The sequence below is a fragment of the Squalius cephalus genome (genome assembly GCF_949319135.1).
Source record: "Squalius cephalus genome assembly, chromosome: 8".
Lineage (NCBI taxonomy): Eukaryota > Metazoa > Chordata > Actinopteri > Cypriniformes > Leuciscidae > Squalius > Squalius cephalus.
This window is the reverse complement of record NC_137129.1, coordinates 5,019,521-5,046,432: the sequence shown is the minus strand read 5'-3', so window position 1 is coordinate 5,046,432 and position 26,912 is coordinate 5,019,521. Positions and strand designations below refer to the sequence as shown.

Sequence of the window (26,912 nt, the reverse complement as noted above, 5' to 3'; positions counted from 1 at the left end):
ATGAAATAGAGAAGAAGCTCCTTTTTTTTAATTCCATGGAGACAATCAGGGGAGAAATGCTGACAATTAAATGGACAGCAGCTATAAAAGTTATATCCGAAGCAAACGCATACATGATGGGATGTGCAGGCCAGATAAACCTCTCGCTGACGCTGAACTGAGGAACATTCAATGGCGCCAACGGCGAGTACGTCACAGCAAACGTAGCACTTCTTCCGGTTTTAAAAAAAAAAGTTGTCAAATCGTCGGCCATCTTGGTTGCTGTAAGAGCCTGAAATAAATTAAATATTACGACGAACCGGACTACACTACGATTTCATCGCCTAAAGTGAGTATAAAAATTAAACACTTTGCTGCGTTACTGTTCGCTTGCTATCTACCGCTCAGTTTCGATAAAGCGGGTGTCGTTTTGAGCTCGTGGTCCAATAAAAGTTTTCATCCAATGGACGATTGTTTTGGAGGATGAACATAGGCGCCATTTCCCTCCTCGCTCTCTGAAGCGCTTATTGGTGGCTAGTGGAAGGGAATGGAGGCGGTCAGGAAACTGTTGGACATTAGTCGCCATTTTGGCTCGCGAGTGTAAGTGACTTCCATTGGCTCACAGGTTCATTTTGAGCCTAAATGGTGGCAGTTTCTTAACTACCAGAACCCCTAGAAACCTTGATTGGTGGAATCTAGTCCGAGGTTTGATTGGTCTGAAGGACAGATCCAAACGTAGTCTTTATTGGTTAGACTGTCTTTACACCGCTTTACAAATATTTTAGGAAAACTCGCTCAAAGCCTTCGAAAACCATCATTATTTCACTTCTCCTAATTTGTCGAGAGTCACAGTCGATGCGGCCTGCTAACGTAGCGAGCAATGTCTCCTACATTTATGCCGCTCTTTTAATAATCATTATCTGACCATACAATCTTGTCGACTGTAACGTAGATATTTGGAGATGTAAATTATCCTCACAATAAAATTTAAATCGGTCACTATGGGTTTCATCCAGAACAATGTTTTACACACATATATACTGTATGGTTTCGTTTAGCATGTCTCCCGGTAACGTTAGCCTGCAAATGCTTTGTCGACTTGGTTAACGGAATTTACAACTGTTATTGCGGCCATGTACTGCATATTTCTATTGATCAGATGTGAAGGAAATGTAATTTTCTGTGTATATGATTGATTCGAGATGGAATTTATTCTGTGTATTTTCATTTTGTAGAATGTGCCTCTGGTGTCATCGTATAAGTGCAGAAATGAATACGCTTCTAATTGTTTTTCTACTGAATGCGAATAGAAAAATAAAGTAAAATACGAACGCATTAATTATGATATTTAGCAATGGCTGTAATTTAAGACGTAACTGACATGTTTTTAATGTACCAGGTTAAATGGAGGTCAGTTTCTGGCTGGCACATGAACTCACTATTTACATATCAAGTGATTCATCATTGAGCCTTTCAAGGCAGCTTTACAATCAATTTTATTCCTCTTTGACCTTGATTTTACAAGAATCATAATGGCATTCATGGCAACTGTTTCCATAATCTTTCAGCACTGTTGCTGTAAATAATTTACCTGCCTTCTAGATGTATTTCAACAACAACAATGTAGAGGAAGGATTGTGCTGCTGCAGTTTCTGCATTGGCTTTCATCTATACAGTGTGAAGTTTTGCCCACATTCTGATTTTCATGTCTCACACATAATTAAAAGAGGCAAGACTATGGTGAATTGGAGGTTGTGTAGGCCGGTTTGCATGTGGGGGCATGAAGTTTCTGGAAATAAAGAGACTAGTCAGAATCAAGTGATGCTGTACAATGCAAAAGAACAGCAAGTTAAGGTGCGGTCACATTAGTGAAATTATTAAAAGTGTAGCAATGTGTCAAGCACAGCCTACAAAACTTTCAAACCAAGCAGCTTTCTGTCGGTCAAAGTGGTGAATCCACCGAGGAGATCTTTTGCTCTCATGTGACATTCAATATTATGTGGATTCATATTGAAATGACTGTTTCACACGCTAAAAAAAACATAAATGTGACCATTGTCTTGTTGTTCTTTACCATTAGTCTTGTTTTTGAAGGAATAACCAAAAGAAAAATGAACAAATAAGTTATTGTAATAGCAGCATAATAGTTGCATAGCTTGCATTATTTTTGGTCACATGATGAGATTGTGCTGTGTGGTTACACATACACAAAACCATTTAACATGACCCTTCAGGTCAACTTTATATTTATTTATGACACGACTAACGTCGAGTTTAGGTTGAATGTGCTGCACTGCATGCATGTCCCTGCACTCAAATGAGACTGCAAGTCTGACCTGAGTGACTTTCCACTTTAAATCATGCGGCTATAGCATGCGGCATCCTCTTTGAGATCGCATTGGGCCAATCACTGTCCGTGGGCTCATTTGCATCATCGCATGCCCAGCCACTGCTCTCCTCCGAGGGGCGGGCGTTAGAGACATTTAGTTTGACATTGTAAATAAGCAAGGGACAGTTGTTTGAGAAGTCAGTTGTTCAGTCCGGCTCCGTCCAGCCACAGTAGAGAAGACGATCTGCAGGGGACAGATTTTCCAAGGCTCACAAACCGAGGCGATCATCCGCTCTCCCCGCGTCCTTTATTCAACTTTCTGCTGCTTTTGTCTGGTGTTTTTTTTTTCTCTCTCGTTCTTTTCGTTCCCTGACCCCTATCCTGCTGCTCAAGGTAACTTAAAACAGGAAGTTGAGTGTCTGTGAAAGGGGGCGGAGTTGAGAGGGTCAGCAGGGAGGAGGGGAGTGACGGATGTGTCGGCCAATAGCGGCAGAGACCGACTCGGGCTCATTTGAAGAATCCACAGAGGGGGTGGGATCGTAGAGATAGGCAGGCTTAGAGTATCGTTTAGCAAGCTAGATTGATTACACTCGAGTGTTAAAGGGAAAGCAGTCAGGAGATTTTTGTTCCGACTTGTTCTACAGCTCTGCATTGCTCTCACACTTTTGTTTCTTTTCATCCTTCCCTTTTTCTCCACCTCTCCCTCACTTTCTCGCCTGTTTTTCCGGTCACTCGCAGAGCCAGGGGTCAGCTGAAAGACAAACAGTAGGGTTGCCAGGCAGAGGCCAACTCCAGGCTCCAGGCGGCTTCACGGGACTCGGACAGGGGAGGAATGGGAGGGGGTTGTGTGTTTAGGAAAGGGGGGAGGGGGGTGGCTGAAGAAGATGGGCTAGTTGAAGGGGGAGGGTTCGGAGGGGGGGGTGTTAGGTGATCGCGCTCCCCTCGGCTCGGGGCTTTGAACACAGCGGCGGATCGCCTATCCCACACAGCCTTTTGTCTCCTCTTGGGACAGAGCCTGTGGAATAAAGACACTTATGGAGACTTTCGAGATGTCCTCCTCCGGCACAGCATATGAAGGGCATGGGGTAAGTATGACTTGCGACTGCAATCAGACAGTAAAGCTCTCTCTCTCTCTCTCTCTCTCTCTCTCTCTCTCTCTCTCTCTCTCTCTCTCTCGCTGCAGTAATGGGATGCTTCCTCTGTCCTCCGCTGCGCTTTTCTCCTCCTCCTTTCGTCCTCTACTTTTCCCCTTGCTTGAAATCTGAGTGTACTTCTTTGTGTTTTCTCTCCTGTTCATTTTTAACTCCTTAACCTGACTGCTAATGTCTGACATGATGTAAACAATAACTAGCTGGTAATTTCACTGGTTTTGCATTTGTAATTTTAACTTTCCAGCGTTGAACTGCACGCCGTACTTTTTGATCGCAGTTGACCTTTAAGTTCATCTTGTTCAGGTTTACTTCGGACTTCTTGAAGGTCCTGTGCTGTCGAGTATCTCCGCTACATCTGTGATGCTTAGAGATACAGATAGAGATGATGGTCATGGCTGCATAGGACCGCTAGTCCCAGGTTCACCTTTCAAGGCCCAGTTTCGTGGCTTGTTTACACTCCCATGACAGTGAGAAAGAGCAGAAGGCAGTATTGGATGTGGTCTCTACGTGACCAGCATGGATTGGGGTTTATGTGGGGACTCTTCGCCCCCTTAGTTCATAATGTACAGATGGTTGTCCTCACATGATTCCTTGTCACAGAATTCAGTCGGATTAAAGTCTCTTTCCCGCTTGTGCACTAGAAAGTTTCCATTAGTGATGGTATTATGCTCCTTTTGGGGAAAGGAGTTACTAAAAATAACTCTAGGTAGAGCCTTGACTGCTGTGTCTCAGCATGATGTGTTCGGTTAAGATTTGATCATTTTAGCTCCTTACCGCACCAGATTGAACAAATGTTCAAGGGTAAAATGTCACACCTGACTAACGTTTTTGCACATTCCCTCTCGTTCCCGGAGCTTTGCACTTTAGGTTGTTTTGAAATGTCAGCGCAGAACCTTTAAAGTTTACAGTTGGGTTTCTGGTGCTGGCGTCGGCACGTCGACGCACCTTGCCGTTGCGGGCCCATCGGTGGATGAAGGTCACAGGAATGTGAGAGCGGCTCCTGCATTCGATCTGTCAGCAAAGAGAGACTGTGAGACCAAGAGGACAGTGCATCCCTCAGGGGCGCACAGACAAGAGGGGGCCATTCACCATCACGCTTCTCTAGGGACGCCATCATTGCACACACTAGGGTCGCCAAGTTGCTGCAGTGAAAGTTGAAAAACCAGTCTCCGTTCTCTTTCTCTCAATGCTATAGAATATCCCTCACTTTTTCTCTCTCCCTCCCCCTTTTTGCTTACTGCCAAATGACCTTGAGAGTTCAGGGACGGCTTCCTGGAGCCGACGCGAGGCCGAACCAAGGGCAACTTTGGAATGATTGATCCGTGAGATCAGAGTGGCGTTATTGTCCAGCCCCTATGTTTTTTGCTCCGAACAAGAACAGCTATTTGTCGGTTAATTTGTAATTCATTGCCGGGTGCCTGGGTGCATTTTGTTGTGTCCGAGTCGATGATTAACCAGTAACCGCAGCAGGCTTTGTGTTTTTTATATATATATATATATATACACCAGCTGGCCTTTCTGAGTGAATGTTTGTGTAGTTAATAAATCCTTTAGAAATGTGACCTTTCTGTATGACAGAATGATCATAGAAAACATCTTGTCTGTGTGCTGTAATTTTAGTTAATGAGGCTGGTTTAGGTTCAGGGACTTAACAAGTAATACATAGTAAAAATAGTTGTCAGTAAGTACGTTTACATGTTATATGCAGAGTTTTTTTTGTTGCATAGTTGAGCAAAGCCTATCCAAGTAAACATGACACAAGGCGTAATGCATTTAAAAAAAAAATGCTGTCAATAAGTTATACATGTGCAGTTATAAGCAGGTTTTTTTTTACGTAGCTGAGCTTGGCTTATACATGACACAATATGTGATTGATAATTTTTAATAAGGATTAAATCCACATCACAGTAGTCCGAATAATACATGCTGGGAAATGCCACTAGGCAGTGTTTTTACTTAGAAAGTTCTCTAATGGATGTTTTTTTTTAAAAACGTAATTATCTGAAATTTTTGATCAAATATTGAAATGAAAAACCTTATATAATGTTTGTTATAATGTGAGTTGGTTGTCAGTTTTTGTTTTTCATTACTACTGTGTTACTACTATTTATATTCTTTTAAAATATATTGATCTTGCCATGAAAATAGCCATAGATGCTGGTATGGCATAAAATAAATAAAAAACAAACAAATACATGTTGGGCGAAACCCAGACATTGTTGCATTATCAGTTGGAAATCTGACTGAAATTAGAGTTTAAAAGTTCATTTAAATGTATTTAAAAGCTCTGAACTGTCATTCTAACACACATCTTTCTCTTTACATTATTTTCTTCACATGTTCATGTTTATGTTATTTTTTTGCCCTCTGGAATCCTCCGAAATCAGATAAGATTGTATTTCTTCTGTGTGCATGCATTGTTTGGTATGCATTTCGTTTTGGTTTTCTTAACCCGTCTAGGGGAGGCATGCTTGAGATGAGGAATGTGAGCAAAAAATGAGATGAAAAATTCTTCTCGGTTCACGGGTTAAGTTTGATTTGGGCTTGTCAAATAAAAAAGCAGAGTCTATTGTTTTGAAGCTTTTTAAGTCCTGGCTGTTAAAATTAGGCTCACTCTAGAGGTGAGCTTCAATGTCTGAAGGTAGCTTAGATCTCAAGTCAACACAACGACTGGCATCCGCAACCCTGGTATTGTCTTCTCCGCATAGCTGATCTGAATCTCTCCAGCACGAGGAAGAGATTGTTCTACATTTTTATCTGCGTAAGATACAGCCCAAGCTATAGTATAAAAGGTAATTGTCCTGCCAGTGGTTACTGTATATGAAGTTATTCTGCTGTGTTTGTCACTACACTTTCTCCACTTATGACTCTCCTTCTTGGAGGTCTCAGGCCACACTTTCTCCAACCTTTAAATATCTGCCGCACAACCAGCTTAACTCATCCTCTCATCAAGGGGGTTATTTGTGAAATCTTCAACCGCTCATCCTTGATCACGTTGAAATGTTTGAGCGTTCCTTTGCTGCAGTCCTTCTGCACGACGAAAGCCAGGCTGGCAGTGATGTTCTTGCTGATTCAGCCTCTGTTGGCGGCATTGACTTTCTGAGACACAAAGCACCAGCGGTCATTGCCGTCGAGGCAACCGAACAGATCAGGAGAAATCCAACACCACCGTTGCGTTCTGACTTGAAGGACGATCGTGACTAAGAGTTGCACGTGCACTGAGCTTAACCTGGCCTTTTGTTTCCGCCTACAAGTCTGAAGTTAGAATGAATTAAATTGTGATGTAGTTCCATTAAGGTTGCAGTTGGGTCAATGACATGGCACTTATTTATTTTTTACTTATATATTTTATTTGTATCTTTAATATATTTAAAAAATACATTTAAAAACAATTCATACATACAATTATTTGAATACACATCTATGATTAGCATTTTTTAAAATTTCTGAATGAAAATTGTCAAAAATTTAAAAAAGTAATTGAAAAATCTCTAGAAATTAAAACCTTACTAAGGGCTTACTAAGTTTAACAATTGCTTCACTGTATCCAGCTTGTTAATATTTTAAAACCTGAAAGGTCCTAAAACTTAAAAAAAAATCTATTTCTTTTTTTATGGACAGTTATTTGTCATTCACCCAAGTCAATGGTAGTAGCCCCTTTTTTACTATTACTTTGCTTTAGAAACATTCTAACCTCAAAAGAACTTTCTACCCATGCTAAGTCAGAGGTTTCGCTCTTTCCCATCTCAGGTTGTGTGTCTCAATCTGGTTAAAAGAGTCAAAAATAGCTCCCACTCAAGCAGCTGGTCGAGGCGAGCTTTGATTTAACCTATTTATGTCTCCTTTAATGGAGTGTTATCTCATTTAATTTGCCTCACAATTTCCCTGGTCCGTGACAGTAATTGCTGCTGTTATCGCCTGCTAATTAGCCAGCTAGTTTTCTTAATGGTCTTACTTGAGAAGTTAAATTATCATTTGTTATCAGTCCGCCGCTGGAACATCAACACTCACAGATGTACAGCAGAAGACCATCAAAAGATCGACACCTGATGCAGTTGCTTCCCAGCAGCAGAGCGGCCGCTGGTGGTTTCTCTTGTTAAATGTATGCTTAATAAATTTGATTGACAGTTGATGGCTTCAGTCAAGCCTGAAATGAGTCTGGAGCTTATTGACAGTGGAGTCACATGACTCATTGATTTGTATTGTGCTTGTCTAATGCCACTGATCATGATTGTTTTGTATAGCAAATAAAGACTGTGACACTAAACGTGATTTTTGGCGATCTTAACCAACCTAATGCTTCGATATACATAAGAGGAATAAGAGATAAAAGCAGGTCGCCGCTTATCGCCAGTGATCACGCACGTTTCACTGTGTTGCTCCTCCATTTGACCTACATAGTGAGGCTGCTCAGCAGTCCGACTGCTCCCCCCTCCATTAAGCCCTTGGCAGTTTGTCTTGTTATTGGATTATGGCTGAACTGCACGAGTCCGAGTACTTTTTTACTGCCTCGCTCCTGCTCCTGTGGCACCCCACCCAGCTATTTCAGTCCCTGTGTTTTCTTCCAGAGAAAGAGAGAGATCCTTTGTAGCGTCCGTGGCAGCGCAAGCTCAGGCAGGCTGCCTGCAGAATTCCTCACATGCCATAGTAACCTGCCAGCTTTGCTCCTCTTGCATTTTTGGTTTGTGTTAGTTTGTGTTTGGATTGTCTCCGTTGCGTCAGTGCCGAGCAGTACTGTTAGATCGACACATTTGGTCCGGCTCCAAAGCTATTTGGGTATCCAGATGTGCACTCCAGGCTTCAGGGCACTGGCACGGAGGAGGACTTTGTTCTCCAGGTTTTTCACATATGGATTCCTGGCTTAGTTTACACACGCCTGAGTTGACCAATTGCCCCATCGTCAATTGCACCAGGCATTTTACTGTAGTGACGCACGGGCTATCACACAAAATTATTCTGACTTCTTCAACTACAACTAAACAGTGTGTAATGTGGTTTATTATCTCAAAGCTCAAAATGATTACATCAGTTACGAGGCTTGTATGTGAACATTAACCCTGACTCATCTTGTTTTCTCTCCCTCTTTATCTCCTAGAAGATCTGGAGATGTCGGCAGACTCATTTGGAGCAGGCGGCAGCGATGCCCAGCAGAGCCTACAGACCTTTTGGCCCAGAGTGATGGAAGAGATCAGGAATCTTACCGTGGTATGGGTTTCTCCTAGCTTTTTTATCTGCTTTATTCTCACTCAGATACAGTATAAACACTGCCTTTTCCAACAACAACAAAAAAGTCTTTATTGGAAAATTACAGGCAAGTTAGCCAACTATGTAGTACCTCAGCAAGAGTCTACCTCTGTTTATTAATAGGAATTATTAATGTTATTGCGAGTTCTCCTCTAACGCACTCTCGCACTGTTTCAGAAGGATTTCCGTGTGCAAGAGCTTCCTCTTGCTCGCATCAAGAAAATTATGAAACTGGATGAGGATGTGAAGGTAAGAGCAGGCGAGCTGAATCAACACTAAGCTAAGTCTAAGCTGATGTCAGCACACTTCCTGTCTTTCATTCTTGAGAAAGCTGCTGCCCAGCGTTTGTCGGCTGTACATCAAGTGGCCAGTCGGGTCAGTAATTAGTGGAGTTTGCTATGGCAAGCTTTACTATTACTATTACTCCGAATTAGAGTTTGAGGTTTGTTCAAATTCATGGCCGTAAGTATTGATGTTCTGCATGTTTGGCACTCTTTGTTTTACAGACATGAATGATACATCAAATCATGTAGCTTGAGGAGAGGTTTATTGTGTCTTAAATAGGGGTTGCACAGACTAGTCGACTCTAATGCTTTAAGCTTGACATTGACTAGTCGCTGGTCATGGCCTATAGAGGGCGCAACAGAATAAGAAGTCTTTTACGCTCCGTTTCCAAACAGTTAAAGTGACAAATAAATGCATACTCTGAGAGTGCTCCACATGAAATGTTTAATTGTACCATCTGGATGCTCAAAATTGGGTGAATGCACATTTTAAACAGCTTATTGTACACATAAGTTAATCGCCGTTCTAAACTAATGCGTGCTGTATTGGAATACACACACAGCTCGCACATCGCGTGCAGTAAAATATCAGTAAAATAGCTCAGAAACTGAAAGGTTCTAGCATATATTTCTTAGTAACTAAAACCATCAGCTTCACTGTTAGTAGAGAGACGCTGCCAGGAAGAATTAATTCGCATGCAATCGCTCTCTCACTAATGCATTCCTATAAATGTAATCCTTACGGTGCTTCTTTATCTCTATCTGATTTAGAATGAGCAGAAATCTGTGAGAAATATAACGACCCAAAGACAAAAGAACTGATCAAAATAAGCAGTTATGTAGGATCAATAGCCTTGTGTGCAGCCATATGCCATATCTGTGAACAAGAAAACCTGCGATCGCGTCTCAGCTCAAGGACGATCCAGGCTTATTTGTTCATAATTTACATCATCAGCAACTAGTCGGCGTCAACTCAACTTTCATCACATAAATGTCGACTTGAAAGAATCTGAAGTCGTTCAACCCCTATAAGCGATCTGACTTGCCTGCCAAAATGAGACAGCCAAAAAAATAATTCCCAGAGACTTTGATGGAGAGCTCCATTTCTAGGAACCCTTTGGGGTAGTTATAGAAATAAATAGTTTTGGAGGGTCGTATTCATTGACAGAAACGGTTATCTTTTTGGTGCATCACTACTTTAGGACCATTTTTTCCACCTTGAATGACCCAGCAGTCACCTAGAAACCATCAGAAGACACTAGCAACCATATATCAATATTCTAGCGACTTCTTAATCTTAACAATGCTCTGGCAACCTCCCACATCACCCTAGCAAAGATGGGTTACAAGTTTGGGTTTATTATTTGATTTTTGAGGCTTCAAATCATGAATTAATGTTTTTGTGGTCTTCTCCAAAAGCAAAGTTAATATTTTCAGTGGCTTCGGCTGCAGTGAGGCCCAATTTGAACTACTACAAAAACAATAATCTCTTATTTTCAGAGCACTTCATTGTGAGAAGAGAAATGATTTGATCCAACTGAGTCATCTGGCCATTTACTGTGAAATAGCCTGATATTGGGTATCATGTAAACACTGAATAGGAGTTTTCCAAGAACTAAAAAGAAAGAACTTCTCTCATAACAGCCTCAGTTCCATGTATCACCAATATTTACTTTTCTTGCCAGATGCTTTAACAAAGCAACATGCAAATAAACTAATTTTCAAGTACAAATAATAATTGCATGGCATCAGTACCATTGAAAGAGCCAGGTCATGTGGTGATGTGAGCCAAGTATTAAGTGGCTGTAAGACACTGATGCCCTTTTAGTTCAGTTTCATAGAACGAGAGACATTAGACCGATTAGACATAAAGGTTGGTGTACTTGCTTAATAGTTTAACCCTCAATGTTTGTAATTAGCTTGTTTAACCCTAAAGAAGACAGACATCTCTGTTTCTTTCTCAGTTGTTCAGTACAAAGATATTGTGAGTGATGTTGGTGAGGCCACAGGACATGATCTTCCCACATAGCCTTAGCTGCGTGGGAAGCAGGCATCAGGTCAGGGTGATGTCCAGATGCTTAAAATAACCTGCAGCTTAAAGTGGGAAGAAAGAAAAGCCAAGGCAATTAAGAGCTCAGGAGCAGTGACATGGACAAGACCCTGGGTCAAGTCTTGACGTAGCCTCTTTGGACACTGTGTGTCCACCTGTCTTAGGCCAGGCCGAAACATGGAGGGCACGGCCGTAGTGAGTGTCTGGATAGGATTGTATGTGCCGTTCTTGTAATCTCCCCTCTATTGATTTGCTTTGGTAACCTTCCGTAGATGATCAGTGCTGAGGCACCGGTGCTGTTTGCCAAAGCGGCACAGATCTTCATCACAGAGCTCACTCTCAGAGCCTGGATCCACACTGAGGACAACAAACGGCGTACACTACAGGTCAGTCATATCAGATGAGATAAAGCAGTCTTCTCTAAGACAAAAATTATCTTTTTTTGTTTGTCTGTTTGTTCATGTTTTGTTTTGTTTTTTGGAAACGATAGAGAGAAGATTGTGAATGGGATCATGAAATGACACCTTTTCAAAAGTGCCACTCTTTATTTCAGAGCACTACTCGCTAACCCGTGTTTCCAGTGACCGTAATCTATAGTAGTTAAATTTCAATTTAAAGAGGACCTATAATGCTTTTTTACATTTTTAACTTCCTTTAGTGTGTAATTTTGCTGTTTTCTGCAAAGTTACAAAGCACAAAGTCACTCCAAAGGGAGTTATTCTTTATAGCAGTGCGCACTGTTTCTGAACTTCCTGAAACTCACAAACAAGGCCTGATTGAGTTGCATTAGTAGTGTGTTGTCGTCATATCCAAGAGACGCTGTTTTCTCCACCCTGTATCTAAGTGGGTTATGGTTAGGGGCATGACATTTACGAAACGCGCTCAATGAGGTTGACCAATCACAACACGCATTGATTCAGCCAACCAGAGCATGTTGGCTTTTCAGAAGGAGGGGCTTCATAGAGACAGGAACTAAACAGAGCGTTACTGACAGTCTGGGAAGAGAGGAGCTGCAACAATGGAGAATATGTGAAAAAAAAGCATTTTTTGAGCAATCAAGCATGAAAACCTATTCTAGTAGAGCCCAAAAACAAAATTAAGACTTTGTAAAAGGGATAATAGGTCCTCTTTAAGACTTGCTCTGGTTATTTCCTGATCCCACCCGCCATTTCCTCCTATTGTTTCCTGTCTCCTTCACCATCTCTGTCCAAAAAAAATGCTTTCAGTGAATCTGATGTTAAAGAGTCAGTGACATTTGTCAATCACTTTTCTGATGTTTTCTTTCAAATGGAGTTAAATGTCAGTACTTGCAGTCATTAGAATGCGTAAATAAATATATGAAGTGTAATGTTAGGGTGTGCTCACATTTACTGTTGTTCATTGAATTTTCAATGTCATTTCAATAGTGATCTGTGCTATCATGTGAGGGCAAAACATTTCCCCACTCAGATTTCGCTTGTTCAAGGTGGTCACGCATATTCTCTGAAAGCTGCTTGGTGTGGAAGTGAGTTCTGTTTGAGCTGTGCTTTATACATCGCTACACTATTGACAATCAACCGTTTATTTATTTTTTTGACCTGTGAAATCTCGCTGAAATTTTGCTAATGCAATCGCACCTATAGCCAGCTCCTAGTATTTTCTTCACGTAAATAAGTCCAAACCATTACGGCAAAGAAAAAAAAAACGTTGCTCCTAATGCTGCATGTGCTAGAGTCGTGACACAGCTTGTCCGTTTATGGGAAGAGCCCCCCACACAAGCACCCCAGGGCTTATCTCTGTTCCACTGTAGCGTAGAGTCTAAAAGTACATCTCCCATGACCCACTTACTTTTTATTAACTCATTTTGCCTTCCTTGGCTTTTAAACTGTGTCCTGTTGAACCCTTGGTTGGGTTGATAATAATAATAATAATAATAATAATAATAACATCTTTAAACCCAAATAAGTTCAAATGTGAAATCAACAGATTCAAATTAGCTATTAAACAGAATATGTCACACAGGAAGTAAACATGAATGTGAATGGAATAATTTCCATTGAATAAAGTTAATAGACTGCAATATAGCAACCCGTGTCAACATGGCCTTTTTCCGACGTGGTGTTCGGCAACACTTTTGTCACCGAACAAAGCTGTAATGAGTGTTAGAGCGTCTCTTTAATATGCAGATTGTATTAGCGCTCCGCCTGTGAGCTTGCAGCTGGCCCACAGTTCCATTGTGAAGGCATCACGCCAATCTGTGTCGCCACGACAACATTCGTCAATGGAACAACTGCATGGATGTGACCCTTCACCACCAGATATTAATCATGGGGCTAAAAATAGCTGCTGATCTGGGGGGTGACAATGGGTGGTCTTTGCAGCCAATATCCTGTGGAAAATACCGCTAGTAGGCAGTCTGTGGGGTGAGATGGTGTCACTGTTCACATGAAGCCAGTCTGTTATATTTTATGTTATATGTTATATTCAAATCAGGCCATCGCGTCATCCTTTTTGAGAATGCCTCCATTCCTGTGAGCATTTGGTACATGTGGTTTTAGTCTTTCGGTTTGACTCTCTGGTCTTATTTTCTGTTTTCCAGAGGAATGACATCGCCATGGCCATCACTAAGTTTGACCAGTTTGACTTCCTCATTGATATCGTACCCCGGGATGACCTCAAGCCTCCAAAACGACAGGTGCGGAAAAGAGAAGGAGCTTCAAGCTGTCAAAATTGACCGGCGTCTACAATTTTTATTTTTTTTGATATTCTTCAGCGTCTATGAAGAGAAGAGTGTGCTGTGTTGTGTTTGGCAGCCTGGGGGCGCTGTAAACATCCTTGACTGGAAGCTGGGTGTAGGGTTTGTGAAGGCTTTCAGTCGGATGTTTGCAGCGCTCTGCTTCCCCTATCTCTGCACAACCAGATGTCAACATTATTCATTTTTTCTGTTTATGTTATGAATGTGGCCATAGCACCATGTGCCTGACTCAAAAAAAACACACTGCACTGGCAGTAGAACAATGATTGGCAGGGTGAGAAATTCATCTTTTTGCCCACCAGTCACTCAGAAGCTTTACCAACTATTCTTGTTAGTTTAAATAACTCACTACATGAAATTTAGGAAAAGTATGTTAGTATTCTCTTTAAAAGAAATTGTACTTTTTATTGACAATGTAGATTATTTACCAGTCACACCCTAAGCACTTCCCCAAATGCTTCTATTGACCGCATTGGAGACATAATGCCACTGAACACCTGAACTGACAAGGTTTAGATATAAAATATAAATAAATGTATTTCTTCTAGTTAAAGCTAGTTTATAAATATAAACTAATACATTGTTTGTATGCATGTATATATTTTTATTTATTTATATTTATAATATATGTGTGTAACAAAATATTGGCAAAATGTGTTGGATTCCTGGATTCTCACATAATTTGAGTGTCTTATCAAACAAAAGTTTTGTTTATAAAGGCAACAAAACATTTTAAATTGAAATGTCTTTCTAGTAACGAAACAGAATCAAGTAACTCTAAATACCACAGTGAGAAGAAACAACTGACATTCAGCACACATAGAAGGAAGGAATTTAACCAATATATCCAATGATCCAAGCCCTCCTAGCTCAGCTAAACCAGTCTTTGTTCGACCTGAGGGCCATAAAGGTCCTGCTGTGTTTGTGTGTGTGTGTGTGTGACCAGGTGTGTAAACATCCTACACTCTCAGCTGTGACATCACCAAGCTGGGAGAGGGATGTTTACTCTCTTTGTCACAAATAGATCTTCAGGAACGCATGGGGAGAAAATATAAAGATACTTAGTGCAAACGTTTGAGTATTTCTACTGTTTGTGTGTCAGAATAGCACAGCTGATAGCCTGCCATTACGCTGCGGTTGAGTGTGGGAGTTCATGCCTCAGACTGCAGCTAAAGGTCCCGTTTCTGTCCAGCTAGAAGATTGCATTACTTGCTGTTGCTTTGCCTATAAGTTATTTATCCTTCTCCTGCCTCTAGTGTTACAGAGTTAAAATAATTTATGGAGATGTAACCAGCAGATAGACCTTATGAACTCTTGATTTTGTGTGTGTGTTTATGGGATTGTGAATGTTCACTTGCATTTATGACACTCTTGCTGAAGTGTTCTGCAATATAAGGTGTGCATTTCTCTATAAACAACGTGCCTGTGTGTGTAGGAGGAAGTGCGTCAGTCTGTCGCCCCGACTGAGCCGGTCCAGTATTACTTCACACTGGCGCAGCAGCCCAGCGCAGTGCAGGTCCAAGGTCAGCAGCAAGGCCAGCAGGTGTCCGCTCCCACCGCCACCACACTACAGCCCGGGCAGATTATCATCGCTCAACCCCAGCAGGGCCAGGTAATCCCCGCTCGCTTCCCACAAACCCAAGGACGTAGTGCGTGTATGGATTCTAGCATCAAACAATGAGCTTTGAGACCCGTTCACACCAAGAAAGATAAATATAACAACTTTAATAGTGTCCACACCAATAGACGAAAACGAAAACGAATTTGTCTGTACTAACACGTAAAAATACCATACTATTTTTGTAGAGATTTAGGAAACATGCCAAGTTCAAATACTTGTTTCTCCAAAAAACAGAGCCAGTTGTTCTACTTGAAATGTGTATTCCGGGTTGGAAAGTTTTGTTTATGTTTTGGTCGATGTTATCCTGCCCACTGCCAATTTACCCAATAGTATTTCGACACCCCGGGTTGGCAGTTTGGCAGAAAACACAGCTTATTTCAGCCATGGAAGCCAACAAATGAACTCGGTCAGAGATCACAGATTCTTCCTGACCAAAAAAAAAAAAAGCCTAAGCAATAAAAACATTGCAAATGGATTCATTAGCTGATCACCTTAAAGTGTAAGTCGCTTTTAAGGCGTCTGCTAAATGACTAAATGTAAATGTAAGGCTCATCGCTTTCCATTGTCATTTGTGCTCGTTCCTGTTCTGTGTCCTCAATCTGTCGAGTCTGAGGAGGAGGATGCGGAGGAAACAACTCTTGGGGAAATATTTTGAATTTGGATTGCAGTACCCATTTTGACCGCTAGCTGCCAATATTACATATTGCACCTTTAAACATGTGAGCTCTTTAAACTCGATGAACAACATTGTTTATCTGTGTCATTATTGTTATGGTTGTGTGGACTTCCCTATTCTCATAGAATTAGAACGATTATAAAAACGCTATAGTTATTTTCTTTGGTGTGAACAGACCTTAAGAGATAGTTCACCCAAAAGTGAAAATTTTGTCTTAATTTACTCACCCTCAAGTTGTTCTAAACCTGCATTAATTTCTGTGTTCTGCTGAACACAAAAGAATAGATTTTGAAGAATTTTGGTGACCAAACAGTTTTTGGTCCCCATTGACTTCCATAATATTCTTATTCTATACTATAGAAGTCAGTGGGGACCAGCAACTGTTTTGGTTACCAACATTCTTCAAAATATCCTCCTGTAGAAAGTTTCTTCCAGAAGAAAGAACTTCATACAGGTTTAGAACAACTTGAGGGTGAATAAATAATGACAATTTCCTTTTTTGGGTGAACTATAAGTTTAAGGCTTCCCTACTACATGGCAAAAAACAGTATGTGAAAAAATAGTAACTCAGAACTCACAGTAGTCATTAAACAAAAGGCGAAAAATACCCGGCTGATTTCTGGTGAGATGAGGCCACGGTAGAGTATTTGTGATGCTGGTAGATCACATGACAATGACAACATGGTGAATATAGTATGTTCACATTACATTCATACTATATAGAATTAGTAATTATAGTAATTATTTACTCAAAAAATGTACTCATAAATTGATGACTCATCTTGCATGACACAGCAAATAGCAAACCATGATTTATGGCTATTATACAGCTAAAGCCTTTTGACTATTTAAGAAAAAACGGACTACTCTCTCGCTATGTCCCACCCAAACTTCCTGTTTCTAAAGGAAATATTTCAACGGAGGAAAGAGAACTGGTATCTAGAGGCTTGGAGAACTTTGTTTGCCCTTGTAATTACCCTAGTGTAGATTATACTATGGTCTGGTGGACAAAAGCCTGAAACTTTATCGTACCTACACTCTCGCACTACACTTGAGCCTCGATTACTCTGATCGGCCCATTACGGGATCATTTGAAACATGATTGGTGAAGGTTGAAAGCCCAGAAGTGTCATTCACACGTTGCTATCAGGTGAACGCTAGAGGGTCCAGTCAGTCTCTCATTATGTTAACTTTTACTAGTTTAATTTCAACGGTGTGAAGGTTCTCTTTCTCACTTTCTTGCTCTTTTTTTTTCTTTTTTTTTTTTTGGTCTGTGGTGGACGGATCAATGCTGCTTCAGCAAGCTGCAGTTTGCTGACCTGTCAGGTTTGGCCAAAGTTGTGCTGCAGTCACCTTAAAGAGCGCTCTGGACAAATATATACAGTGGGGTTCAAAATGTCAGACCACACTGAAAATGAGATTCAAAATATTACCTGGAAATTTAGATTTTGAAAAAATTAACACAGAAATGTCAAATATTTTTAGGTCAATAATCAAATAAGGAAATTTGTGACATTGTGAACTGCTTTGTACAGAATACATTAATACATTAAACTTTATAGTCATCAAATAATCCTGAAAAATATATCACGGATTTTAAACTATAGTCAAATAGAAAGCAGTTATTAAATGTATAATATTATATGTATATAAATATTAAATGTAATCATATTTCACAATATTAGTGTTCTAACTGTATTTTTAATCAAATAAATGCAGTCTTGGTGAGCAGAAGAAATTTCTTTGAAAAACATTGTATATCTACAAATACAGGTATATCTACATAGGAAAGAAAGAAAGATGGTGGAAATACAGTGGTGTAGAGAATTTATGCACATGAAAAAAGGCAACCACATGTTTATTGAAAAATTGACAAAACATTTGTCAGACTGTGACCTTTAAGTAAAAAATTTTGTCACTGGGGTTTTATCTTCATACCTGAGGACAGAGTCAGTTCAGCTTCATCTCACTGTCTGCTCACTGCTTTGTGCCGCTATATGCTGTCATTTCCCCAAATGCAAAACTTCCATAAACTGTCATTGAGTTTTACCGCAGAGCTGTCACTCATCTGCTGTAACAGACGGCTTCATCTTCACTCTGCTTTAGTCAATGCCTGCTCACACAATTTTTCACACTTAAATTATTCACACTAAAACCAATGCATAATTTGAATTTAAATTGTAAATAATAAATAGTTATTACAAAATTATAAATTGTAAATAATGCTTATTATTATTATTATTATTATTATTTTATATATATATATATATATATATATATATATATATATATATATATATATATATATATATATATATATATATATATATATATATATATATATAAAATATATATATTAGGGCTGTCAAACGATTAATCACGATTAATCGCATCCAAAATAAAAGTTTGTGTTTACATAATATATGTGTGTGTATGGAGTATAATTATTTTCTATATATAAATACACACACATGCATATATATTTAAGAAAAATGTGTTATTTATATATAAAATATTTATATATAATATAAATTATATATAATATAAATATATATACACAGTATATACATGCAAATATTTCTTAAATATATACATGCATGTGTGTGTATTTATATATAGAAAATAATTATACACCGTACACACACATATATTATGTAAAAACAAGCTTTTATTTTGGATATATATATATAGAGAGAGAGAGAGTTTTTTTTTTTTTTTTTTTTTTTTAGTTGCCGTGTGGCATTTCAGGGTTAGTGTGTTACCGGTTATTTTATTTAAAAAAAAAACCTTATGCATGTTTTTATGTCATCCCAAAAATGTGTATATGCTGTGAACATGCCTTTTTAAAGTCTGTTCATACTACATGTCACGCTTTCATTTCTCTACACTACTTGTGGCTTCTCCGTGCATTGCCTTTTTTGTTGCTTTTGTATGTGATGTTTGAGTATGCGCTTTGCATGTGCTTGCTTGTTGTTCACTCTCTCTCTCTGGCATTATTTCCTCCTCTTCCTCAGGTATTGCAGGGAACCACCATGCAGCAGCTACAGCAGGTGCAAGTTGCTCAATCACAGGCGACCCCTATCACGGTAAACACCTCCAACCCTTAAAAATGGCTCCTATTCTTCCCCCAAAAGTATTCAACAAAGCACAAAGGAGCTTTTTTGTGCATTTTTTGTCATGACAATTGAATAAGAACTGCATTTTAAAGCACAATTCAATGGTAAAAATGTCCCAGTTGAGTACTATATCACGTACTATACATTAAACAATGCAGTAAATGGAAGCAGATGTATGGTAATACAGTGCTACTGCCTGATGGTTAGTTTAAAGTTTATATCATGTGATAGAGTGGTAACGTCAAAACCCGGAAGACTAATTCTCCACTGGTTTCCTCAAGATTTTCCTATGGGGTTTTATAATGGAGGATTTTCAATTTATGAGTAAAATAAGGTCTTTGATAAACATAAAATGACATTACTTGAATGTTTTTTTTTTTTTTTTTTTTATATAACGTAAACTGCACACACACACCCCAAACCGTTCTTATCTAGTCACAAACCTCTTTTTTAAAAAAAAAAATGAAAATAACTTCAAAATTTGCGTTTTCGATATGGGTGTAATTTATGTTGTAGTGTTTCTTGATTTGAGCTTCACTCTTGTGGTTACTGAAAGTGAAATTTCAAAAGGAGCCTTGTACCATTTTGCAATGAAAAAAACTCATTATATATAAAAACATTACGGACATTAAGTGTTCAATCTGTCAAATACAAATGCAGTGCAACAATGTCATCAAATGTTTTTTACACTCTGGCTTTGAAAGCCAGTAAAACAAAAATTTTAAAGAAATTAATACTTTTATTCAGCAAGGATTCATTGTCAGAAAAGACATTTTGAATGTCACAAAAGATTTCTGTTTCAAATAAATGCTGAAAAAAAAAATCCTTGTTTCAACAAACATATTAAGCAGCAAAAATAATGCTGTCTTGATAATAATCAGAAATGTATTTCTGAAGGATCATGTGACTGGAGTAACAATGCTGATAATTCACCTTTGCATCACAAGAATAAATTACATTTGATAAAATATTAAGATGGAAAACCGTATTTAAATTGTATTAATACTTCACAGTATTAATGTTAATTCTGTTTTTGATCAAATAAGTGCAGCTTTGGTGAGCATAAGAGACTTATTTCAAAACAAAAATGTAAACCCGAACTGTTGAACGGTAGTGTTTCTGATATAATAGATCAGCTAAGTGGATAATTAAAGGCTAAAGTCACCATGATCTTCTAAAACAAAAAGAGAAGCAGATGTTATTCACACGGCCAAATCTGCAATTCATATGCCCTCTATTTGATGCTACATGAGTTCACTGCACGTCTCGGGCCAGATGAAGTTGTGCTGCTTAGTAAATTGCTCTGGCCTATCGGGTGTCAGTTCCTGAAGAGGAGAGATCATCTGTCACACCTCAGCAGTCAGCGCACAGGTTTCTCCGCTCGACGGTCACAGTCTTGCATCTCTCCCCTATCCTCAACACCTCTTCAATTTCACTTTCTTTTGGAGGCCTTCCAAGCCCACAGGGCAGTGTTAGGTGTGAGCTGTAATGCTAATGCTAGCTTACATGCTGAAAGAGACTTGTGCAGGATGAAACGCAACTTGTATGTGAGTTTAAAGCCGCAGTCCCACCCTCATGGCTTTCCTCCTTCATCTTTCAGAGTGCTCCTGTGACCATGCAGGTGGGCGAGGGCCAGCAGGTGCAGATCGTGCAGGCGACCTCGCAGGGACAGGCGCAGGCGCAGGCGGCGCAGTCGGCTGGGCAGACCATGCAGGTCATGCAGCAGATCATCACCAACACGGGAGAGATCCAGCAGATTCCAGTGAGAAATGACACCAACCTTTTTAGTTTGTGATTTAGAGTTTCTTTTAATGAGGATTTTAGATTGGTAATGGGGAATGTAGCATAACCATTATTTGGAGGTAATGACGTGTGCTCATCAGTGCCCCCTTGTGTCCTGCAGGTGCAGCTCAACACCGGCCAGCTGCAGTATATTCGCTTGGCTCAGCCCGTCTCAGGAACACAGGTTGTTCAAGGACAAATACAGACACTTGCAACAAACGCTCAGCAGGTAAAGCATGAAACCTTTAAATAATCACGTGCATACCTTAAAAATGGTTTACAATAGTGTTCAGGGGCCGTATTCACAAAGAATTTTAAGGCTAAAAGCAGCTCCTAACTGGCGAATTTAGGAGCAACTCCTAAAAATAATGGCCATGTCACTCGTAACTTTAGGACTCCTAATTTTTTTGACTAAGAGTAATTCACGAAGCATTTTAGCCCTAAAAGTAGCACCTAAGCCTGGGACAGCTTAAAAGAAGACGAGAGGACTCCTAACTCACTAAGACCTATTCACAAACCGCTTTTTGTGGCATTTCACGTTGCGATGTTTTGAAACGCGTATGCGGCGCTACAGGAGCTTCCAATCGCGAGGGAACAATTCTGCATTGTAGGCATAACTAGGGATGCAATAACGCCACCAACAACAACCAAAACTAGGCTACTCATTGCATGTAAACTAATTGTAACGTTTCATTGTGAATCAAATTAAAATGTTCTTCTCTTTGCAAACATAGGCAGAGGCATATAGTGACAGATTAATTCCGTAATGTTGCAAAGATATTGCATCAATCCATATGTTTCATTAGGCTACTAGGCTATTTGTTTTGCCTTACTCATTTAGGCTATTTATTCAGTTATTCATCATCTTCCGTCCTTCGCACTACTTGTGTAGCGCACGCATTCTCAGACCTGTCACCTGTCACTCATCATCGTAGGGGAGGTGTTAGGAATCATTCCCGTGTTACAATCATCAGCCAATCACGGTGGTCACTTCAGTCAAGCTCGTGCATGAGTAATGACGTCATCCATAGCAACGAAGACTCACTCTTAGTTTAGGAGTTGTCATTTTTCTTTACTAAGAGTAGGTCTGAAAGGCGTTGTGAATAACTTTTAAGAGAAAACTCCTAGCTAAAATCTTTTAGTGCGATTTAGGAGTACTCCTAGTGGTAAGATAAAATGCTTTGTGAATACGGCCCCAGAAAAGCTTTTTAAAAAGGTTTTGTGACACTAGTGGCACAGAAGTTACACACTTCACCAGTTGTGTATTTCACATAAAACATATTTCCTTCATTTGATGAATGCAGTGAAAATGATGACTGTGATCTTGTTCTTTAGATTACACAGACGGAAGTACAACAGGGTCAGCAACAGTTCAACCAGTTTACTGATGGGCAGGTAATGACTTTTTTGACATTTTAAGGCTTTATATAATGCATTTATTTGAGCGAAATACAGTAAAAACAGTAATAATGTGAAATATTATTACAATTTACAATAACCTTTTTATTTTGAATATTAAAAAAAATGCAATTTATTCCTGTGATCAAAGATGCACAAGAAACATTTCTGATTATCAATGTTGAAAGTTTTTTTTTTTTTTGCAGGATTCTTTGATGAATAGAAAGTTCAAAAGAACAGAATTTATTTGAAATAGAAATCTTTTGTAACATTATAAATGTCTTTACTCTCACTTTTGATCAATTTAATGCATTCTTGCAGAATAGAAGAATTAATTTCTTTCAAAGGAAAAAATATATATAATCTTAGCATTAAAATATTAAAATACATATATATTATAAGAAATACATTTAGAATATTATTGTAATATAGGATTATTGATTCTTTTTTTCAGAGCTTGACATTAATTCAAAGTTACTAGCCGCTCAGCGTTTTCACTGGCCACAATTTTGACATCGACTCACGGATCCATTATACTGTTACACATAAGACTAGCCATTTTGACATTATTTTGTGTGTATTTGACTGTTTATGCGCAATAAGCAGCAAAAATGAACTTAAGGTGGCTTTATGTGCGAGCACTTTAGGTGTGAGTTTATTATTTCAGAAGTCTTTTTAAAAAGACAACAAATGAAAAATGTATATATTATATATAATTTCAACCCGCAAAAGTGGCTAGTAGGATGATTACTAATGCAAATACACCCGCATTTGGTGGGTATTAATGTCAAGCCCTGTATTTAATAAAAAACACAATATTCTATTATTATAATATTCTATTATTATTTTGTAATGTTATTAGTGCTAGGAGAACAAATCGATTCACCTAGCTATCGCGTTTTTTTTTTTTTTTTTTTTTTTTTTTTTTTGTACGATTCTAAAATAGTTTTTTTTTTTATTATTCCAGAATCAATATGAATTAAAATTCAATTGCTTTATTTTTATCCTTGCTTGTTGATGAGGTTGACAGAAGTTAGCCACTTTCGTTCCAACAGAGGATGAAATGTGTCGTAATCTATGAGTGTTGAGTGAAGTAATATCCCAAGTGAACGTGTGAAAGAGACGTGAGACTGAACGCACTGAAAAGCCCTCGCGCTACTCATATACTGAGAGAGAGAGAGAAGACAGTAGAGCTGCAGGATTTCATCTTTAAAAGACTGTGATCTCCATTCAAACACCCACACAATCTTTCAATTCGTCTGTCTATTAAACTTTGACAAAATCATATCGCAACATTCAAAGCTTGTTGGCGCTGACCCGGAGATATTGTCATGAAACTGCTTCACAAACAGTCTTTTCAACCTCATAGTTTCATTATTTCTGTGATGCATTCGTTAAAATGATCAAAGAAGTACTTGGATAAAAGTTCAAATATGAACACTGATGTCTACGATAGCAATCAAAATCAGCTTTCGATAGAAACTTGGTGCTGAAAATGACGCATTTATCGATTACATTGTTTCGTCACTAGGTGGCGACAAGCGACTGTTAAAAAAATGATTTGTTATTGAATCGTTTATTCAAGATAATGTAGTATTGTATGATGCTTCTGAAATAAAGTCAGAAAGATGTGATGACTTGTTTTTGCAAATATGACTCATCTTATACATCATGATTCATGATTTAACTTTTCCCGATGGTCTATTCTTAAAAAAATCTCAATGCATATCGTATCGGCACCCAAGTATCGTGATAGTATTGAATCGAGAGATAGGTGTATCGTCCCAGCCCTAATATATATAATATATCCTTTATTTTGAGTTACCACAGTCGGAGTTCAGTAACATCGATCCCTCTGTGTGTGTGTGTGTGTGTGGCTCTACAGCAGCTGTATCAGATCCAGCAGGTGACGATGCCGGCGGGACAGGAGTTGACCCAGCCCATGTTCATTCAGTCCACCAGCCAGACGACCGACGGCCAGGTCAACACACAGGTCAGCGCAGACTGAGGCCGTTCTTCCCGACACCCCCGACCGGAGCATCCTTCCACTTCCCTTCATCTCATGCCATATTCTGATCAACTTCTCCGTTTAATCCAGCAGTCGAATAATAAACCTTAGATTTAAGCTTCATAACTTACCGTCCAAATGACATGTTTTGCTGTTTTGTCGAAGTGTGGGTCTCTTTAATACAGTACTGAGTAATGGAAGGATCAATGTGTAGTGGCAGAGATTTGCTTTCTGCCATATGAATTTCAACTATGTCTTCTGCAATATGGCGAAAGAATGAACCCACTGTCTTCCTTTCAGTATAGGTAGAATATGTCCTTGTTTCATAGTTGGATGTGGATGTGGGTAGAGATTATGCTTTCAGATGTGTTCAGTGATAGTGACATTAGCGTGAAGCTCGTGAAACGGGAGCAGGAGGGCTCTTACATGTGGCATGTACAGTGGAAAATATCAACCTTTTTTTGTTTGTGTTTTTAAGCCCTCATTCATTTTGACAGATCATGCCATCTCATGATGTGTAGAGTTTGAAACTTGATGATAAAAAGCCATAATCTGCACATTCTGTATCTCTGTAGTTTAACTATAGTAATTGTATTAGTTCAGTTGTAGTATCTTGTATAGTTTTGAAATTTGATAACATTGTATTTGTTAAAGGGCTTCTTATTGTTGGGTTTTCTACATGCGAATGGTCCTCTTCGTGTGAGTGTGTGTGAATGTGTAATTGATGTGCTTTCCTTGCGTTTCTTTCCGAAACCGATTTAAAGAGACTTCTTCTGCCCCTTGCAATTGAACTTCTCCACTGTTACCTACTTGATAAAACAACAGCTTAAGGAAATAAACCTTTTATATAAACCGTTTTAATACCAACTCTTCTCTTTTTGTTTTTATTGCCCTCTTGTTTTTTTCATATTATTATTGTTGGTCATGTTGTTTTGCATGTAGTTAGGACTCCCAGCATGATATGCAATACCTACAGTAGGTACAAATTTTATTTTTGTTGTTTTGTTTTTGTTTGTTTTGTACAGACCTTGGTTTGTGAGAAAATAAAAACTCCCAAAAAAAGATTGAAATTTTGTGTGTGTTTTTTTTCCCCCACAATAGTTTTATTACATTATAAATATATTGCTTCCTACACATGGTGTGGTCGTATGAGATGCAGGTTTGACTCTTGCCTGTCATGTCTGAGTTGCCAACCAAATAAAGGCCTTAACTATTAAAAAAAAAAAAAAAATGTTTTATGACGTTGTTGATTTTTGAGTACATTTATTTTTAACCGAGAACATTACAGTCACAGTTGAACGTTCTGTTCCTGAGCTCTGTGATGGAGAGTGGTAGTGTTTATTTTCACCACACGGTGGCGCCATTCCAACCTGACGAGCTCAATCACTAAAGGCAGCGCGTTTGGGATTAGAACTCTGACTCATTTCCGTGATTCGAATCTTTCAAACGGTTCGTTTCAAAGAACAACTTCTAAACACAGGTAAAGCCGATCTGGACACCCCAGCGTGGCATATACATGCGCTAAAACGCTCCAACAAAGCCTTATATAGGCAATTTTCTTTATTTATGTTTTAATAATAAAGGTTGTTATTGTCATTTGTCTCAGTTTGTTAATTGCAGCCATAAAAACAAGCAAATTACAATTTAATTATACTTTGCAGAACATCAAACAATACATATTTCGTGTGCGTTTTATTTGTAACAGATCGGATACGAAAAGTTCTTATTTAAATTATCAGATGCGACTATCAGCTCATTCTTCGGTTTTGGGAATCGGCTCATGTTCTGGAAAAGAATCGGTTAGCAGTAGAAGAATCACTTCGAATTTACTTCGAATCATTCAGATCGGATTTGCTGATCAGCATTAAACGATTCGCTGATGAATCTAATATTGTTATATATATCACGTGGATCTGTCATTAACGTGAGTGCTTGCATATGGCACAGCATATCCTGCAAAATCAAATAAACAGACTTTATATTTTCCATATTTTTCGTTTATGGAAAAATGTAACGGTTGAGTCACGGGTTTGTCAATGAGCTCTAAGCTTTGTGAGGTCAGGCTCCATTCCTTATTCGGCCTAAATCTTGAAAGAAAGGCGTGATTAGGACGGAACAGGAAAAAAAAAGGTCAAATGTTTTGAATGTTCAGTCCTCACATACTTTGAGCAATACCTAGAAACTCATCCTAAACGTTCAGCTCTTGGGAATGTGTTGTTTTCCCTGAGATATAACTTTTCTAAGGTAACTTAGGCCATAATGTGTTTATGAACACCCAGAACATTCAGATGGAAAAGGCTGGTGGTGGTTTTGTAATTCTTTAAGCTTATATTCTTTAAATTTATAGCACACAAACAAGCCTACACTTCCTGTTAGATCTGTCAGGCCAGGGTTTCACTTCTGGACATGCCTAATCGTCTTATGCGGTGAACAATTACTGCATTAATGAGTGAGGATTGGTTCTTAATATTTGAGATATGGGGCCCGGTGAATATCTGTACCTAATCCTGGTATGACTTGGATTTATTAACTCTGTTTGT

At 39.0% G+C, this 26,912-nt stretch overlaps 1 protein-coding gene across 13 annotated transcripts; it reads left to right on the top strand.

Annotated features, from left to right (window-relative positions):
- The first annotated feature begins 206 nt into the window (after positions 1 to 206).
- On the top strand, positions 207 to 25,436 carry nfyc (nuclear transcription factor Y, gamma). 13 transcript variants are annotated; one of them, XM_079880118.1, is made up of 11 exons: positions 217 to 328; positions 8,555 to 8,664; positions 8,884 to 8,952; positions 11,310 to 11,423; positions 13,616 to 13,711; positions 15,207 to 15,383; positions 19,083 to 19,154; positions 20,785 to 20,946; positions 21,088 to 21,195; positions 22,302 to 22,361; positions 24,250 to 25,436. In XM_079880118.1, the coding sequence occupies exons 2-11, from the start codon at positions 8,566 to 8,568 to the stop codon at positions 24,370 to 24,372; spliced, it is 1,080 nt and encodes a 359-aa protein (XP_079736244.1). In that variant the 5' UTR covers positions 217 to 328; positions 8,555 to 8,565; the 3' UTR covers positions 24,373 to 25,436. The 13 variants fall into 13 exon arrangements, with proteins under 13 accessions (XP_079736248.1, XP_079736244.1, XP_079736242.1 ...); XM_079880116.1 differs by having other exon boundaries at positions 218 to 328; positions 8,881 to 8,952; XM_079880119.1 differs by lacking the exon at positions 217 to 328 and adding an exon at positions 2,455 to 3,393.
- Positions 25,437 to 26,912: the final 1,476 nt, after the last annotated feature.

Coding starts and splice junctions, on each gene's coding strand:
- nfyc (XM_079880116.1), top strand. CDS start 8,566: ATGTCGGCAGACTCATTTGGAGCAGGCGGCAGCGATGCCCAGCAGAGC. Junction 13,712..15,206: donor TCAAGCCTCCAAAACGACAG/GTGCGGAAAAGA, acceptor CTGTGTGTGTAG/GAGGAAGTGCGTCAGTCTGT. Junction 15,384..19,082: donor CTCAACCCCAGCAGGGCCAG/GTAATCCCCGCT, acceptor CCTCTTCCTCAG/GTATTGCAGGGAACCACCAT.